Here is an 18,543-nt window from a genome sequence, read left to right on the forward strand (position 1 = left end):
AGTCATGCTATAGTATATTGCTCACTTATAAACTTGTAATGGTATGGGTATTGTACTTTTCGAATTTCGAAAAAGAGTTTTAAAAGAAGAGCGAAGATTGTCATTTTTATAATGGAAAATATCAGAACAAAAATTATGTTTTCTACAAATTTAATGACTTTTCACCAAAAATTTAGGATTAGTATTTAAACTCTCTCACACTATGTAGGTTATTTCTAATCTCATCATATCGACACTGACACTGCTGCTACCTTCGGCTGACACCGCCTCCACCTCCGCCGTTTGTTCACTCCGATTCCTTAGAAATTGTTACCGTTTTTCAAATCCCTTGCTAGTCTATCATCAACTATGGAAGTGGAAATCGAACTCTCTCTAGGCTTTTTCAACTTAACCTTCTCATGGCCGTTGCCGTTCATAGAAGACCAAGATCTTGCAAAGTTATTCTTTGGCCTATTGGTTGGAGTTCTCGTTGTTGTTGCGGTCTCTTTCCCCGCGTTAGGAAGACCCAGGCAAGCAGCAGTCACCACCCAGAAGTGGGCCAAGGCTAGGGCTAAAACTCAAAAGGGGTGTTCCCCCTCACCCATGTGAAGATGAGTCTTTTTTTTGTTTGGTCATATTTCTTTCGTTTTTTTACTTCTTGTTTTGGTATCAATTTCGGGTAGAAAAGCCCGGCCCGTGGGTATGGCTTCTTTTTTCTTTCTTTTGTCATCTTTCTTGTTCTTTTTTGTTTTTTGGACTTTGTGACTTGGGTATGGCTTCCTCTTCGTTTCGGGTCCCGTTTTCTTTCTTTTCTTTTTTGAACTTCCTTTTTTCAGTGTATTGATCTTATTATACTATTAAGAGAAGAGGCACATGCTGACAATAAAATACAATTAAAGTAGAAAATATTGCAAGATATTTATTAAAATATATATGTATTTTTTTGTAGTTTTAATTTATATTTGTTATTTTTTTAATTTATGTTTGTCATTTATTAATTATTTTCAGATAAATTGAAAGGGAAATATTTGATTGTGTTAATGAGAAAAATACAGTCACCAAAAAAAAAAAAAAGAGAAAAATATGTATAAACCACAATATAATTAGTATTTAGTCTGGCTTAAACTATTTTTCTAAAAAAATTTAAAAAGTCAAAGATGATATTTTAAAATAACTATGTATTATTTTTAATAAAATTTAATATAACATTATAAATGAATATAATAAAAGTTAATTATAATAATTTCTTTTATGGATATAGTCAATGAGTAATAGCTCAAATGACATAAACTCCTCATACTCAATTAAGAGGTTGCGGTGAGTTATAATTCGGATAAAGCATAATAAAAAGTGTATATATCTATAAAAAGCATTTCAATCTAATATCCAAATTAGTATTTGAAGCAGTCGATACAAGATTAAAAAATGGATTTAGAAGGTATCTTTTTTTATTTGTGTTATTTTATAAGTTAAACATGTCTTATAACCATTTAGTAATAACAGATATAAAATTCTTTTATCGCATATGATATTAAATTATATATAGAGTAGTTTTGATATCCAAATTATTAGTTATATAACAGCTACGACTAAGTTATAACGGGTGGATCAACAAGAATGACAAATAAAACCTAGGTAGCTAAAACTAAAAGCCTAATAAAGGTTACGTATTTTTTGTTATAAAAATGGTCACAAATTCGCAATACAATATTCGAAGCTAAGAAATTATGGCATCCAACAATAAGCTGTTACTGAAACTATATTGAAACTATAGCCATAGATATAAAATTCTTTGATTTAAGCTGTTATTGATGATCACTCTTCGTGCTTCTTCATTCAATCGGTAAAAATAAATTTGATTTTTAGTTCACAAAAATCGAGAAAGAAAATTAACAGTTAAAACAATTGGAGCACCGGTACTCCCGATACACTTGAAATGTTTCCTTGATTATATAAAGGTAGAGGCTTAATAATCACACACATACATAGTTACAACTCTGTTTCTCTCTGTATTCATTACTAGATTTTCTTCTTTCCTATTGAATGAAAAAGGACAAGGTTATATGTATAATAATCTTCTTGTGTATTTTGAAGATATATATTCTTACTCTGTAATTTTTCATATTTAATTACTGTACTAAGCATATAATTAATTTACTGTGGAAACAACGTGCAGAAAAGATAGAAGATAGAAGCAATGGAGATGTTGCAAATGACCAATATCACCACTATAAGGAAGATGTTGGGATCATGAATGATTTTGAATCTAGATGCATGCTTACAGATTATATATTTCTTGGCCTAGGATACTCCCAAATGAGTCATCGCCGTTAACTTCGTGTAAAATTGATAGTTTAGAGTTGTTAGATAGATAATTCAGTCAAACTTGTCAAATCATTTAACTTTAACTTCATATGAAGTTAATTACACTTGAGTTTCTAACAATTAATAAATAGCTGATATTTATTTAGTTAGTTAATTAATTAGTAATTAATTATTCTTTTGCATTGATTAACCATTTCATATGACTAATTATCATTATTATTTTAGAAATGATTATCAAGATTATGTGGATGTTTGCTTCAAAGCATTTGGAGATAAAGTGAAACTTTTAATTAACCATATACTTATAGCCAAGGTGGCTATGCAACTGGTGCGAAGGCACCAGGTCGATGCTTCAAATGGTTGAACCAAAAGTGCACCGGTGGCGATTCAGGAACAGAACCTTATGTGGTTGCACACCATGAACTTCTTGCTCATGCAGCTGCTGTGCAACTCTGCAAGACCAAGTATCAGGTTCATTTTTAGCCTTACAAGTTTGAAACAATGATTTTAAAGATTTTTTTCTAATCAAATTCATCATTCAAAGATTTAATTTAATTACATTAGTTTTTTTGTCATTTTCTTTGTTGATGATATTAAAATTTGCTAATATGGCACGTTAAGTGATATCACAATAAACTCCTAAAAGTCTTAATTGACTACTAATATAATAAGTTTATGAAATTAAATCAAATTAAAATCTAATTGAGGGGAGAACCTAAGGCATTGGAATCCCTCATTTTAGAATTGATTTGATCTAATTTCATAAACTTATTATGTCAGCTGCCAACTAGGACTAATAGGTGTGTATTATAATGTCACTTAACGTGTCACATCAACAAATTCTAACATTATTAGCAATGAAAGTGGCGAAAAAACTAACATTACTAATTTAAAATTTTTGAATGACGAATTTGATTAAAAAAAATTTGGGGACAAATTTGAAAAAATGCGTAATTTTTAAGGGACTAATTTGACCATTTATTCTGTTTTTAAATTGTTGATTGGTTCTTAGAATCTAAGTAAAACTGTTATTTGTTATTTTATATAGGCTTATGGAACCTTTGACAACAGGAGATTATCCAGAAAGCATGAAATCTATAGTTGGAAGTAGATTGCCTAACACTTCAACTAGTTCTTTAAAGAGCAAAATCTAAGCAATTCATACATTCATATGATTTCATTGAATTGAACTATTATACCACCAACTATGCTTCCACTGTACTTAAGCTGTTGTCTGCAAAACCAAATTATGCCACTGATTCTCATGTCAATTTTGCAAGTAAAGACACTTTTCTTTACTTTATCTTTCAATTAATCTTAATATATATATATGTTAGACTTTACTAATGGTGTGTAAATTGTTTCTATAATAATGGCAGCCGAACGCAATGGTGTTCCTATAGGTCCAAGGGTATGTATATGTGTAGCAAAATCAAATTTAATTTGTAACTTATTATATGTTTCGTTTTCTATAACATAAGATTGACATTATCATATTTATGTGCAGGCTGCTTCAACTTGGTTATATGTTTATCCAAAAGGAATTCGAGAACTATTGCTTCACACCAAGAAAAAGTACAACAACCCCTTGATTTATTTCACAGAAAATGGTAAAAATAAACTTACATTATTGCATTGCATGTTTTAATTTGTCCTATGAATTTGTAGGTATTGATGAGTACAATGATCCAACACTGTCACTTGACGTGGCCCTTTTAGATACCTTGAGAGTTGATTTTTATTATCATCATCTCTTTTTATCTTCAACATGCTATTAAGTAAGTTATTGCTTCTCTATTCAATCTTTTCTTTCTTTCTTTCTTTTTGAAGTATCTGTTAAACTTTACCATTTTCATTTGTAAGGGATGGTGCAAATGTGAAAGGATACTTTGCATGGTCATTGCTTGACAACTTTGAATGGAATGCATGTTAATTATACTGTGAGATTTGGACTAAATTATGTGGATTACAAAAATGGTCACAAGAGATATAATAAGCTTTCTGCAAAATGGTTCAAAAGCTTCCTCAAAAGATATTATTAGACTGTTTTTGTGTTCACCTTGAATAAATCATGTGATGGAATGTAAAACTTTAATGATATGATCATTGCTCCATTTATGTTTATCTATTTTCTAGTTTGCTATTTAGGTTCACTTCAATATCAACAGAATGAGTTCTAAATTTACTCCGAAGGTAAAATTAGGATTACCTTTCATAGTCATAAATTTATAGGATCAGGACATGAAGCTGCAGCAAATCTCTTTGTTTTGGGTCGGCATCTCTAAAGGTGTATCTGTTGAGAGACTGTAATGCTCAAGTCAGTAATAGCTTAAAAAGTATAAGGATTAGGATAGATATTATATCTTGAATATGTGTTAAACCATTTATTTATAGTATTTGAAAAATAAATTTGAGAAAGATTCAGATAACTCTAAGTTCGAATGTTCGATATACACAAGATCTTATGTAAACAGTGACTGAAAACTGAAAAGTCTCTCACAATTTCTTAGGAAACAGTGACGGAAAAAATTGATAAACATGACATTCAAAATTATATACAATACAAATTTATATGCAGTTATTTTTATACCATGTTGATATTTAAAAATTGTTAAATAATTTAAAATATTTGACTAAATTATTATTTAATAATTTTTACTTATTAATTTTATATAAAAATAATTACATATAAATTTTTATTATTATATATAATTTAATATATATAATTTTATATATATAATATCTATAATTATAAATTTATTATATTTAATATTATTCAATTATTTTAATAATAATTAATAAAATAAGATAAATAATTAAAAAATATAAAATAAGATAATTTTAGAATGCTTTGTATTAGTTTTTATTTATTGTTTCTCAAACTTTTTTTCAACTCATAATTCATAATTCATTGATACATTAACTGTACTCAGAATTTCTACCATAAATTTTCACGTAGATTATTCGAATTTCGAAGTAATTGGCTTCTTCGAACCGAAATCTATTTGTTAGATATATTTAAAAACATGTGACGAGAAAAGAGAAAATGAATTGACAAATATAGAATGTAAAGAATTGACCATGCACCTACACCTTATTCCGTCCAAATACATTGTTTTTTCATTAAATTGTCTAAATACATTATTACGGTATTTTAGAATTTTACTATTTTTAGATTTTCTTGTATCTCGGTCATCTCCATATATTTATTACATTATATAACATTATAATTTTCTATTTTTATTTCAAAATAATACTGTAAGATCAGATTTAATCGGTATGAATGATAACATAATTAATTAATTATCTACATATGTGAGGACAGAAAAGTAAAATAAATAAATAAATAAATAATTATGCATTACCACGTTAATAAAACTTATTAATTTAGTTCATTATTTTAAACGTCCTATGAATATAAAAAATATTTATATAAAAAATTAATGATCAAATTATATATATATATATATATTTTTTTTTTTAATATATAGTTTATACTAATAATTAATTTGATAACTAATTTTTTTACATATAATATAGTTATATGAATATACATACAGAAAGACAATATCAATATCTAATTAAATAACAGTTTAATTCCAAAGACAAGTAAAATATATAAAGAAAAGTAAAGTATATAGTTCAACTATATATAAATAACACTAACATTATAAATGTACATTGTCAATATATATAAAATAAAGTTCTTAATTTTTAAAATAACCTACTTATTTAATTTATTGCAATTGACTCTATAATTTAGAAATTAAGTCTTTTAGATACCTCATTTAAATTTAGAATAATAATATATATAGTCTACTATTCTTCCCTTTTCTTTGATATGGAAAAAAAAGAAAATAAAAGAAAAAATAACTTATGAATCTATTAAAATTAAATATATATTGTGGAACACAATTTTAAAATTTTGTTCCCTGATAGAATTCAAAAATCTTTATCTAAGAAACTAGTTTGCAAATTTGGACATGGAAATAATTCAAAGTGCAGTTGGGAAAAAACTTTGTATGTGTATTCACGTGTGGAAAACCATGGTTCATGAAAAAAAAAGTGATGGCTTTCTTTACATGCAAAAAAGCATATCAATTATTCTTATTATTTATTTATTATAAAAAAAACTAATATACCGAATTACATATGCAGAGAAATATCAAATCAAAACAAATAAGTATAAGGCTTTGTATTTTATTATTTTTTATTAATAGAAACTTACATACAATTATTTTTATGTAAAATTAATAATTAAAAGTTATTAAATAATAATTTAATCAAATTTATTAATTCAAAATAACTGCAAGTTTTTACTTTTTTTTTTAATTTTAATTTTATAAGTATTATATAAGTTTTATTGTTTGAGGTTCAAAAAATAAATAAAATAAAATAAAAGATTGAGGTTTGAAAGGAGAAGGGTGCAGAGTAGATAGAATGGGCGCAACACAGAGGATCGGAAACATTGAATGGAACACTTTGAGCTAAATTTGTCATCTCTCTCCTCGGTGTCTGTGTCTTTGTTTCTGTCTCTCTCATCATTTCCTCTCTCTCTCTCTCTCTCTCTCTCTCTCTCTGCGCAGAATCGTAGCTTAGCATAGCATTCAATTTTGGGCAACTTTGGGTAGCGAAAGCAAAACCCTTTTCTTGGGTTCTTATTGTTTTTGCTGAATTCGCTATCCTCTCCATCATAATCAATAATCATAATCAAAAAGCAAAAGGAACCTAAATAAAAATCGTTTTTTTTTTCCTGGGTATTTACTTTCTCCCTCTCCTTTTGGGTGATTGCAACCAGCAGATAATATCGCCAACCTCGTGCCTCTAAGTATTTGTAGATGGGAGAAATCGAAGAAATTGCAATTGATGTTTGGTATGTCTTCAAATTCCTTTTTTTCCTTTTTTTTTTTTTAATTCCCACCCACAACTTCAATTTTTCATGCGTGCTTATATTTTCTTTTTGTGGGGTTTTTTTAGTACTATAATATTTGGTGAATCATATATTTGCTCTGTGAATCACTATTAGCTTTAACTGTGTTGGTGTTGTTGGGATTCATCCTATAGATATGTCCAATAGTTGCTGAACTATAAATTCCATATTGAATATCAGTTACTTTGTTGAATTTCAGTGAGGAATATATCTCATCAGAATAGAGTGTTCGTTGGGGAGTTTATAGATTGAAAACAATGTCTGCTTCAGTGTATTACTTTTGGGGAAATGTTACAGAATAGAGAAGGGAATGAAATTTTGACTGTTAATTAGTTATACTTATTCCGGAACTAATAATTTGGCACATGCGATGTCGATTCGTGGTTTTGGAGGGACCAAGTTAATTGAATCCTTTTAGAAGAAACCTGACTGAGCGATTTTGTTTTGTTTTGTTTTTTCTTTGGTGCTTGTTTTTTCTTCCCCAATTTATTGAATAGAGCATCTTCTGATATTATGACATGTTGAACTACAGCTCAGATATAGATGTTGATGATATTAGATGCCATAATATAGCGGAGAAAGATGTCAGTGATGAAGAGATTGAAGCAGAAGAATTGGAGAGGAGGATGTGGAAGGATCGAATTAAACTCAAAAGACTCAAGGAAAAACAAAAGATTGCAGCACAGCAAGCTGCAGAGAAGCAAAAGCCGAGGCATACCACTGATCAAGCTCGGAGGAAGAAGATGTCCAGAGCACAAGATGGTATTCTTAAGTATATGCTGAAGCTTATGGAAGTCTGTAAAGCTCGTGGATTTGTGTATGGAATCATTCCTGAAAAGGGAAAACCGGTGAGTGGTTCCTCCGATAACATTAGAGCTTGGTGGAAAGAGAAGGTAAAGTTCGATAAGAATGGCCCTGCTGCCATAACAAAGTATGAAGCAGAGTGTCTTGCTATGAGTGAGGCTGATAACAATCGAAATGGGAACTCTCAGAGCACTCTCCAAGACCTGCAAGATGCAACACTTGGGTCACTCTTATCTTCTTTGATGCAACATTGTGATCCTCCTCAGAGGAAGTATCCATTGGAAAAGGGTATTCCCCCACCTTGGTGGCCAACCGGGAATGAAGATTGGTGGATCCAATCAAATTTACCCCATAATCAGAGTCCTCCTTATAAGAAGCCGCATGATTTGAAAAAGATGTGGAAAGTGGGAGTGCTAACTTCCGTTATAAAGCACATGTCACCTGATATTGCAAAAATAAGGAGGCATGTTCGCCAGTCAAAATGCTTGCAGGATAAGATGACAGCAAAGGAAAGTGCAATTTGGTTAGGGGTATTAAGTCGAGAAGAAGCTCTTATTAGGCAGTATAGTACTGATAATGGTACGTCTGGAATTACAGACGTGCCACCTACTGTTCCTGCTGAAAATAAGCAACCAGCCGCTAGTAGTGATAGCAATTATGATGTTGATGGCGTTGATGATGGTGCTGGTTCTGTTTCTTCTAAAGAAGATAGGAGAAATCAAGTTACAGATGCTGAACCATCAGATAACTCGCGAAGGAATTCTATTCAAGAGAAAGATCAAGCTGAGAAACGACCCAAAAGACCTCGATTGAGGTCAAATACCACTAAAAAATTACCACCACAACCTAACAATGAAACTTTACAAGTTGAGCCAGTAAGCACTTTGCCCAGTGAGAACCAGACAGAAGCTCAGGTGGTTGGGCAGATTCATGGAAATGAACGGGGTAATGATACAGATACTTCTATGAGACTAGTGGATAAAGGACCTGAGGTGCCAGCTCAACTACCGGCAACTGGATTTGATCATTTCTCTTATCTTCATCTGAACAACTTAGTTCCCTCGGAAAGCATGTATATGAGCGGTAGGCAATTGCACTATCCTGAGGTGCAAAACCCCGACATGCATCAAGGAACTAGTTACAATATTTATAATCCAGTGGCAGGGTATGACCCTAGTCATGATGGACAGCAGTTGCAGCCCGGCAATGATGAACCAATGCAGCCAGATAATGCAGTCTCTATGCAACCAGAACATAATATGAAAGGAGATGAAATTACTGGAGATTTGCAATATTTTGGTAAAGATCCATTCCAAAGTGAGCTTGACAGACCTATAGATCATTCTTTCTTTGGATCGCCAATCAGTAGCATGTCGTTAGATTTTGGAGGATTCAACAGTCCACCATTCCATTTGGATGATTTCTTGGGTGATGATGAAATGATCCAGTACTTTGGAGCATAGATTAATGGAACTAGTGACTCGGCAATGATTGTAAGTGCTATTCCTCTCTTAAATTATGCTTTCTCGGTTATCCTATGTATCTTGACTTCTGTACTGCGGTTGTTTCATCGTTTTCCAGGTATTACTCAAATCCGAAAACTTGTTACCCAGCTGCGTGAGGGTTCGCAGATTGTTGGTGGTAGTATTTATGAAGTTGGAAGTTGAGGAATACAATCTTAACAATTGACAACTCATCAATTCATATACAGGGAGAATCATAACATAATTTTGTTCTCTTGATTGCCCCATTTTCCACAACAATAAATATATTTTGGGGTTTTGTGTACAAATGTGACAATTGTTGGAATAGCTAAAGTATCACGGATATTTAGGTGAATTTCTTTGGAAAAGGGTTGCCTCTAAGTTTAATTCATGATGAATGTCTTCATGCTCCCTCCTCTGCTCTTTGTAGGTTGGGAAGATGTGCAACTGTGTATATTTCAGAGGCTGATTGATGCATGAGAAATTAGAACCGTTGTTGTATTCTTAATTTCTTATATCAATTTGGATATTTTAAGTAGAACCATGGATGTTACTGCCATATCAATTTGGATATTTTCAAAAGCAAAGGCTCCGTTTCTGTGAAGCTTGTTTGCAGGCAAAGACATACTTCAATGGGAATGTTTACCACTTGTTCAAATGTTTCTACAAAAATTCAGATAAAATATACAAATCATTTATTAAATAGAAAAATCATTTACTATTAATGAAAAGGAGAGCATTTTATTTTATTTTTATGATATTTTTAAGCTTTTCAAGATATCTTTATCATTTTAATCTTATAAAAATAAATTTGAGGAGTTTACCTTTTGTTCAAATATGAAACAAGTTGTACATAACAATGGAAGTCCCTATTACTAGATTGATTCAAGGTGGAAACAGTGACATACGTAGTATTATTGATGTTTATGTTTGATCAGGTTACTTCCTCTGCTCTGTCTGACATCATCATTAAATTCGATAAAGTCGGCTTTCCGATGGTAGCAACTTGTTTCGCCTCATCCACTTGCACACGAACAGTCTAAACCATAATAAAATTATGATGCCACATGGTAGTTTCGTCACCAACCCACTTTGAAATGTACTCTCCGACAAAGATAGCATTTAAATAAATTAAAAGGAAAGGAAAGAAACAATGTCCAATTGATATTTGAATCTTCCATGAAGGTAATTTTGAGGCTGATATTGACATATTGTTTCACCTAGTAGATGTCACTATCAAAGTAAGATGCAAATCAAAATCAAATGTGAAGTGCTTCACCTAGAATTCGTATTGCTCGAGAGACCGCAATAATGAAATAGAGAATTCATGCTTTCTCTTACTTCTTGTTACAATTGGCACAAGACTTCTTTTTCTACCTCTGGTGAGTCTGTAACTAAATACTTCACTTGAGAATACAAGTTTATTTACAAACCAAGTTTCTTTGGTCTCAAGTATGTGGAAGAGCCCTTTTTCAAACCTGGCATGGAGACTTGCTGTTGCTGCTTAGCCAACTTTTCTTTCTCCTCCTGCTTCTGTTTTCTCTCAATCTCTGCTTGCATCTTCTTCAAATTCTCCATCTCCTCCTCCATGGCCGTCTTCTCTTGTTTCTGTTTCTTCTTATGCTCCAGCAATGATGTATCAGACTCCTTAACAGAGAAAAACATGGGTCCAAGCTCAGCCAACCACTGGGGCTCCACGGCTGTAGCACATTGCATATACTCCTTCGTGGTTAGGATTAACTCGTGATAAACCACATACTCCGGAGTTGCACCCATGCCATAGAGTGCGCTACTGGGGTGTAGATGACACGGCATCCCAGTCCGGCAGTTGACATACTCTCCAACACCCTTTAATCTTGCTGCATTGTGGAAGTATGCTGAGCAAATTGCTTTTCTGACTATGTCTGTATCAGGCCAACAGGTGGTTAGAGAGATCTTCAGTGTCTTGAGAATATCAAGCAGCTGGGATCTCACCTCTCTGGCCTTTCTTAGACCTTTAACATGCAAAAAATGATCATTACACCAGTCACCTCTGTAATCATGCTGTTTCCATTGCTGATAGACATTGTACAGGGTTAAGTGATCAGATTCTGGCACAAAAAATCTTTCGCGTGCAGCATCACTCTCCTCTACTCGGTCCTTGGGTCTAAAGAAAACTGACGGTACTGAAAGCATGGAAACAATTGTCAGAACCTCCTCAAGGCACCCCAGCTGTTCACCCATCAAAAGCATCTTAGCAAGTGGAGGGTCCAGTGGAAACTCAACCATTTTCCAGCCAAGATCTGTTAAGGCACCCACATTGTTAAGGGCACCCAATACCCACAACTGGTACATAGAATTGAGAATATTATCTTGCGGAGGTGGATCCATGAAATCAAAATCAAGTAAATTCTCAACTTTAAGAGATTTCAGCAACAAGACCACATTGCCGAGGTTAGTCCTTTGAATCTCAGGGACAGGACTGGGCAACATTTCATTTAGGTAAGCACTCTCTGTGTACAGTCGATAACATGTACCAGGCCCAGTTCTACCAGCTCGACCAGCACGCTGATCAGCAGCAGCACGGCTGACGGGGAAGACTTGGAGAGCGTCCATACCCATCCTTGGGTTATACACCTTCATTTTACCATAACCTGTGTCTATGACATAGAAGATACCGTCCACAGTCAATGATGTCTCAGCGATGTTAGTGGCAACGATGCATTTTCGGGCTCCATCTTCAGCTCTCTGGAATATCTTAGCCTGCAAATCAGCAGGAAGCTGAGAGTATATAGGTAGAATCAAGAGTTTAGGGACTGCTTTCTTTGAAGAAGAGACCATCTGCTCCATTCTTTCTGCAAGGGCGTAGCAAGCCGCCTCAATCTCATCTTGGCCAGTCATGAAGATAAGAATGTCACCTGGAGGACTAGTAATGTGAATCGTCATGGCCTGCTTCACTGCACCTTCAACATAATCTTCAACTGGAGTTTTACTCCATAATGTAGTCACAGGAAATGTTCTCCCAGGAATATTATAAATTGGCACACTGCAAGAATGCCCTAATTAGATCGTGAACCAACCAAAATGTGGAAAACGAGATATTCGACAAGATTGAGGAGCTGAAACTCACCTTCCAAAGAAATGTGAAAATTTCTGTGCATTCAGAGTTGCTGATGTGACAATCAACTTAAAATCACGACGTCGAGCTACAACTTTCTTCAATATTCCAAAAAGAACATCCGTGTTTAATGATCTTTCATGGGCTTCATCCATGACAATAACCCTGCAATAGTTTCAGATACAAACGTTATTTTTTTTTGCAGAAACATCATAAATGTCATTGTTGAGGGTGAATTTTCTCAATATTTTCATACCGATACTTGTCTAGATCAGAGTCTTTGAGTGTTTCTCGTAGAAGAACCCCATCTGTCATGTACTGAAAAATTCAACCATTTAAGTTTAGAGCACATAGCAACAAAAGTTAATAATGTGTCCACATAACTAATGCATATGTTAGACTTGTGTATGCTCAAAGGATAAATACAATGAAAAGAAACCACGCTCAATAGCAAAATAGTTCCAGTGTTATAAAATAAGTGTTTACCTTTATAATGGTATTTGGCCCAGTCACATCCTCAAACCGTATAGCATAGCCAACCTTCTCACCCAGCTCTGTCTCCATCTCCTCACTGACTCTCTTGGCCACACTCATAGCTGCCACACGCCTGGGTTGGGTGCAACCTACTATACCTTTTATAGTGTAGCCATCCTCATGCAGATACTGTTCAAAAAACTCAAATGTCAAATTTCTGTCTTGATTGGACAAACATGATCATGTAAATAATTGAAAAGAAAAGAAAAAGGACAATGCACCTGTGTCAATTGGGTTGTCTTTCCTGAGCCAGTTTCTCCAACCACTACGACGATCTGATTTTCTCGAATTACCTACACAAGTGTATATCAACAAATTATTGCAACATATATGAACCACTGGCTCTATTTGCTTCTCACTTTCTTCACAAGTGAGAGGGCAAAACATTTTTTCTCTTAGCTGATTATGAGATACACATACAATAAAGAAAAAACCAACCTGTAATAGGTCATCTCGCACTGAAAAAATGGGCAGATATTGCCTTTGCTCTGCAATACTCTTTGACTTGGCAAAATCACTCACAGCCTCTTCCTTTTTCAAATGCTGTGAAAACTTAGCTTCTTCCTTAAAATCTATTTCACCCTGTTCACCCACTGTAGCAGTGTCTGCATCAATCTGCATTTGAAAGGATTTTTAAAAAGGATAAGTCTTTATACACCAGTAAGAGAAAGCAAAGATCACAACTGTTCCAGAAGAATACCTGTTCTGCTGTCTTTTCAACACCTAAGATATCGCCAAGTTTTGAGCCTGCAAGCTCCCAAAAACGTTGGCGAGACTTATTTGAACTCTGTTTCTCACGTATTTCTCTGACCAGAGTAGATCCTTTACGAGAAATTATAGCCATGTCAGATGTTGGATCTTTTATTGGCATAATTGGCTCTGCCTGCTTAGTAAAAACAACTCTGCCATCAAGGAATGGAGGTTTTGTATCTGCGAATGTTGGTAAAAAATAATCAGTTTAAAGAGGTGAATGCCATACAAACTGCATAAAACATCAATTAGCCAGATGAAGATTTACCATGCACCAGAAGAATAACTTTGCGTTCTTCCTCATCATCAAACTCAGTCTGAACCTCTGTACCTCTAACGGCTCCTGATCTCAGCAGTTGTCTGTCCTCCCATTGAGCATTATCAGCTGTGAGCTGAGACAACTTCTTGCTCTGAGCAAGGGACATCTTGGTCCCATCTCTTCTAGTCTGTTATTTGTTAACAATAACTGATTACTTTAACAAGATAACTAAATGCAAGTTGCTAAAAACCATGCACAATCCATGCTGCATATATAAGATATATAACACGGTGTATAGAACATCTTCATATGTGACATTTCAGTTTTAATATGTATCAGTTCTACTTATGACAAGGAACTATCTTTAATTTATCCAAGAAAAATTTGCAAGTAACAAGAAGCTTTGTATGTATAACAGTTTGCAGCAAATATTAGTTTACATATAATTAGAATTCTTAATGTTTAGTTATTTACCAGTCTTTTGGCAAGCTCAGCCTCTTTTTTTTGAAAGGTAGCCTCATCTCCAAGAAAAAGTGATGAGTTATCTCCTCCATCGAACATTGTGCTACCTTCCTCTCTATCATACCTACACAAAGATAAATCTTAATCAGATTGATGTATTATACATCAAAAAGTGAAAGTTTGAAAATTACACAATATATGTTACGGCTTAAAAGGTCATCTATAACTTCAACCCTATCACATGTCAAACTTGTATGATGAGTCAAAATCTCAAATTTTGGATCTCTTCAAAGAACTAAAATTTTAACCTAAATTTGACCGAGCACGTATTATAGAAGATGAGCATAGAAAAGGAACCAAATTATTTTCCAAGAACTTAACACCACACATGTCAAATACAAGGATTTAACACATCATCAAAATGGATACTTCTCAAAATGAAGTTTAATTAGCATAATTACCATGCCCGGTCAGCATCATATTCCATCTCTGCGCGCATGCTTTCAGTAATCTCATACTTGTGTTCTTCGCCAAACTCGGACTTATCAGTCACTTCATCCTGGACACATGACAAGATGTACATGCATATTATTAGAAACGACCATAATGAAACCATGGAATCTTTCTAGACATTTTGTTAGTGATCAGCTTAAAATCATCTATTTAAAGCATCTCAGATCAATTATCAACTAAACAAGGGCAAAACAGATATTATTAAGCACAAGATATACCTCATACGAACTTGAAGCTCCCGAAGAAAAAGTAAGTTGATGGGACCTTCCACTATGTCTAGAAGTAGAAGATTTGACTGAAGATCCAGAAGCACGTATTGGAACAGGAGATGGAGACACATGGTCCCATGGAGAAGAAGAATAAGGAGTATTGCCTCCTGACCATGGAGAAACCAATCGTGTATCAGGTGAGGCACCAAGAAACATAGGGGATGGTGAAGGTTGATGATGTCTAGAACTAGAGACACTGTCCCTTCGAGGAGTATCTTCCCATTCCCATTGCCCATCATCCCAGTCAGACCTGCCTGCAAATAAAACACTGGTAACTCAGAAGTAATAATGATGATGATAATGATGATAATACTAAGACACAGATTTTACAAATGTGTTGGGGATTACTTGCATATTATACTCTGGAAATGATATTTTCTTAAATTTCTGTTCGGTATAACGATACAAAATTAAAAATGCAGAAAGTTTTCTAGCATTTCAAATTTGGATTAATTTACTGCATATCTGGCTCCAGTAATTGGATTAATACGGGAAATTACAAGAAGCAGAATAATAGCAATAACATACCAGGTGTTCTCCTGGAACCCTCATATCTGCTTCGCTTTCTACCATATTCATGGTCATACCTACTACGGGAATCCCTTTCTGAATAAGGCTCCTTACTTCTACCGCGCTCATGGTCATATCTACTACGTGAATCCCTCTCAGAATAATGCTCCCTATTCCTGTTGTATTCATGGCCATACCTACTACGTGAATCCCTCTCAAAATAAGGCTCCTTACTTTCAAAATTGTCTACATGTTGCACTCTTCTGCTACCACTTCTTGACTCATCTCTGTGATGCCTCCTCTCATTCCTATAATTCTCCCTTTCATATCCAGAAGGTGAAGCAGGGACCTTCAAAGTTGAAATATCATAATGAGACATGCAGCAAAACTTCAAAATATTAAATTTTAATTGAACAAGAATTGCAAACTGATGAAAGCAACAGTAAGAAGTGATATAATATTGAGCAGTGAAAATGTAGGAACACTTATTTTGGACAGAAAAATATTGTATTGATTATTTATTGCAGAGATTATCAAAAGCAATTATTGGCATATTCAATAATGACTCAAAATATTCTTCATGTCCTTCATAAAACAAATATACACTGTCAGTTTCATAAAAAATATCCTAGGCACTAGGACAACATCATGACAAACTAAATATTTCTCCTAAAAGAGCAAAAGGAATACGGCCATGAAATATGAAAGCAAAAACCCAGAGAAAGAGAGAATAATCTTACATCTGAACCCCGATGCTCCTTTGAACGAGTCCCATGTGAATCAGCATCATGATCTTCAGTCACAGAACTTTCTGCATGTGCAAAGCCAGAGAACCATCTGAGATAATTGTTTTTATGCATACTAACAACCCATACACATTCATATTTTATCTAAAGACAGCTTGAAATAATCATTTTGCATAGATTAAACATGTTGAGTTTGAAAATTTTCCTTTATAATAACTGAATTAGCCCTTGTAAGTACAACAACGCTTTTCACATTTTCCCTTTGCATTTCCAAAAAGCTTTATAAGGACCATTTTATCTATATCTCCCCCTTCAATAACTCCCATACTGACCCCCCCCCCCCCCTTTTCTTTTTTTTTTTTCAATATTAAGCAAGACACAAAATCCCCTAAATAGTAGCAACTATCTTAATGAGTGTCAAGTGTGACACCTTCATAAACCCTCAATGAGTACCCATTACTAAAATAAAAGGTCCATCTTACTGCTACCAAAAGCATTCATTTGCATCAAATATGAATATAAGAACAAAACTTCCAAACACATGCCATGCGTTTGCAACTTCAAACGCGGCACCATTAACACAACACAATAACATGAAATTCCAATATTAGTATGAGTTTTGAACAATATCTTTTTTCCTACACATTGATCTTTCACAACTGAAAAAACCTACCAATAAATCCAAACGATAGCAAGACGAAGAGATATTGATTTAAAAAAATTATAACCTGCTTGTGATGATTCATTGGTTGATTTCCGGTATCTCGTATTAGCTCGTCTGTCTTTACTAGCAGTTCCACCTAGCCCGCTTTCATCCTCAATGACAGTAGACTCAGATTTATCTTCATCCTCTGCAGATGCTGCAATGGAAATGGTCCTTGCTTTCGGGACCTTGAACACTCCATCATTTTGAGATCCTTCACGTTTTGCAATTGCAAGGGCATCTAGTCCTATTGAAACCATTCATTAATACCAAACAATTAATCTATGCTCAATGGAACTAAATCAGAAACACACCTAATTCAAAATGCATAAGAAACTACAATACCTAAACGAGATTTTCTTTCTTGAGGCACGTACACCACTCTGTCCTTGCCGGGAACATAAAGTCCACCACCAGTGGACTTCTCCGGTTCCATGGTCTCCGTGGTCTTATCAATGTCAACAACTCCATTTTTCTACTCATAAACAATAACGAATAAATTAGAAACAAAAATCCCGATCCATTTAGCTTGAAAAACGGAAATAACCATGAATATGATACTAACCTCCATGATGCAAGTTGGATTTGGATAAGGAGCAGCTCCAAGCTCAATTATGAATTAAAAAAATCCCTAATTGTGAAGTTCAGAGCAATTTAGGGGAAAATACGAAAGTGAGCTTCGATATTAAAAAATTAGGGGGACGCTGGGGATCAGTACGTTGGAATCGGAGAGAGAGACTTGAAGGACGACGCCGTTTTGCTTCAACTGATCAACTGGACCTCGCGACCAAGGTGGCGGCACGCAGCCCTTTCTAACTTTCTGATTGTTTTCCGACCGACTTATGGAGGAGAAGGTTCATATCAGGTTTACTCCCCAAAATAAGAAAAAGTATATTACTAATATTTTAAGGGTTGCTTAGAGCTTTTGGCTGAGCTTAAAAGAAAAAATCTTTTTTTGAGTTATTTTTTTTTAAAAAATTTTATTGAAAGTAAAAGTAATTTTATCTTTTTATTTATTAATTATGTTTAGGTATAACGATATAAAAGTATTTTTTTATTTATTACATGAAAAATATCTTTTTTTAAGAGAAAAAAATCTTTAAAAAAAGATATAAATTACAACTTCTCAAAAAAGATATTTTTTTATTTTTTTAGTACTTTTACTTTTACTATAGAAA

The 18,543-nt window shown here is 33.7% G+C and overlaps 2 protein-coding genes and 1 pseudogene across 4 annotated transcripts; 2 read left to right on the forward strand and 1 right to left on the reverse strand.

The window, feature by feature from the left end:
• Window positions 1–348: 348 nt before the first annotated feature.
• On the forward strand, window positions 349–4,573 carry LOC107610269 (beta-glucosidase 12-like; annotated as a pseudogene).
• Window positions 4,574–6,760: 2,187 nt separating this feature from the next.
• EIL3 (ETHYLENE-INSENSITIVE3-like 3) lies at window positions 6,761–10,063 on the forward strand. Of its 2 annotated transcripts, none has more exons than XM_088497571.1 (3): window positions 6,761–7,177; window positions 7,767–9,531; window positions 9,620–10,063. In XM_088497571.1, exons 1-2 carry the CDS (start codon window positions 7,143–7,145, stop codon window positions 9,499–9,501), a joined length of 1,770 nt encoding a protein of 589 aa, XP_088353697.1. In that variant the 5' UTR covers window positions 6,761–7,142; the 3' UTR covers window positions 9,502–9,531; window positions 9,620–10,063. The 2 variants fall into 2 exon arrangements, with proteins under 2 accessions (XP_088353697.1, XP_088353698.1); XM_088497572.1 differs by having other exon boundaries at window positions 6,818–7,177; window positions 7,772–9,531.
• A 602-nt stretch (window positions 10,064–10,665) lies between these two features.
• LOC107612824 (pre-mRNA-splicing factor ATP-dependent RNA helicase DEAH7) lies at window positions 10,666–18,271 on the reverse strand. 2 transcript variants are annotated; one of them, XM_088497570.1, is made up of 17 exons: window positions 18,084–18,242; window positions 17,931–17,996; window positions 17,711–17,840; window positions 17,391–17,612; window positions 16,657–16,727; window positions 15,935–16,265; window positions 15,356–15,660; window positions 15,086–15,183; window positions 14,637–14,748; window positions 14,172–14,349; window positions 13,854–14,083; window positions 13,592–13,768; window positions 13,375–13,446; window positions 13,106–13,282; window positions 12,876–12,937; window positions 12,632–12,784; window positions 10,666–12,547 (listed from the first exon to the last, which is right to left on the reverse strand). In XM_088497570.1, the coding sequence occupies exons 2-17, from the start codon at window positions 17,934–17,936 to the stop codon at window positions 10,948–10,950; spliced, it is 3,924 nt and encodes a 1,307-aa protein (XP_088353696.1). In that variant the 5' UTR covers window positions 17,937–17,996; window positions 18,084–18,242; the 3' UTR covers window positions 10,666–10,947. The 2 variants fall into 2 exon arrangements, with proteins under 2 accessions (XP_088353696.1, XP_088353695.1); XM_088497569.1 differs by having other exon boundaries at window positions 17,931–18,271.
• Window positions 18,272–18,543: the final 272 nt, after the last annotated feature.

This window comes from Arachis ipaensis, chromosome B8, assembly GCF_059453495.1.
Source record: "Arachis ipaensis isolate K30076 ecotype BB chromosome B8, ASM5945349v1, whole genome shotgun sequence".
In the NCBI taxonomy this organism is placed as follows: domain Eukaryota; kingdom Viridiplantae; phylum Streptophyta; class Magnoliopsida; order Fabales; family Fabaceae; genus Arachis; species Arachis ipaensis.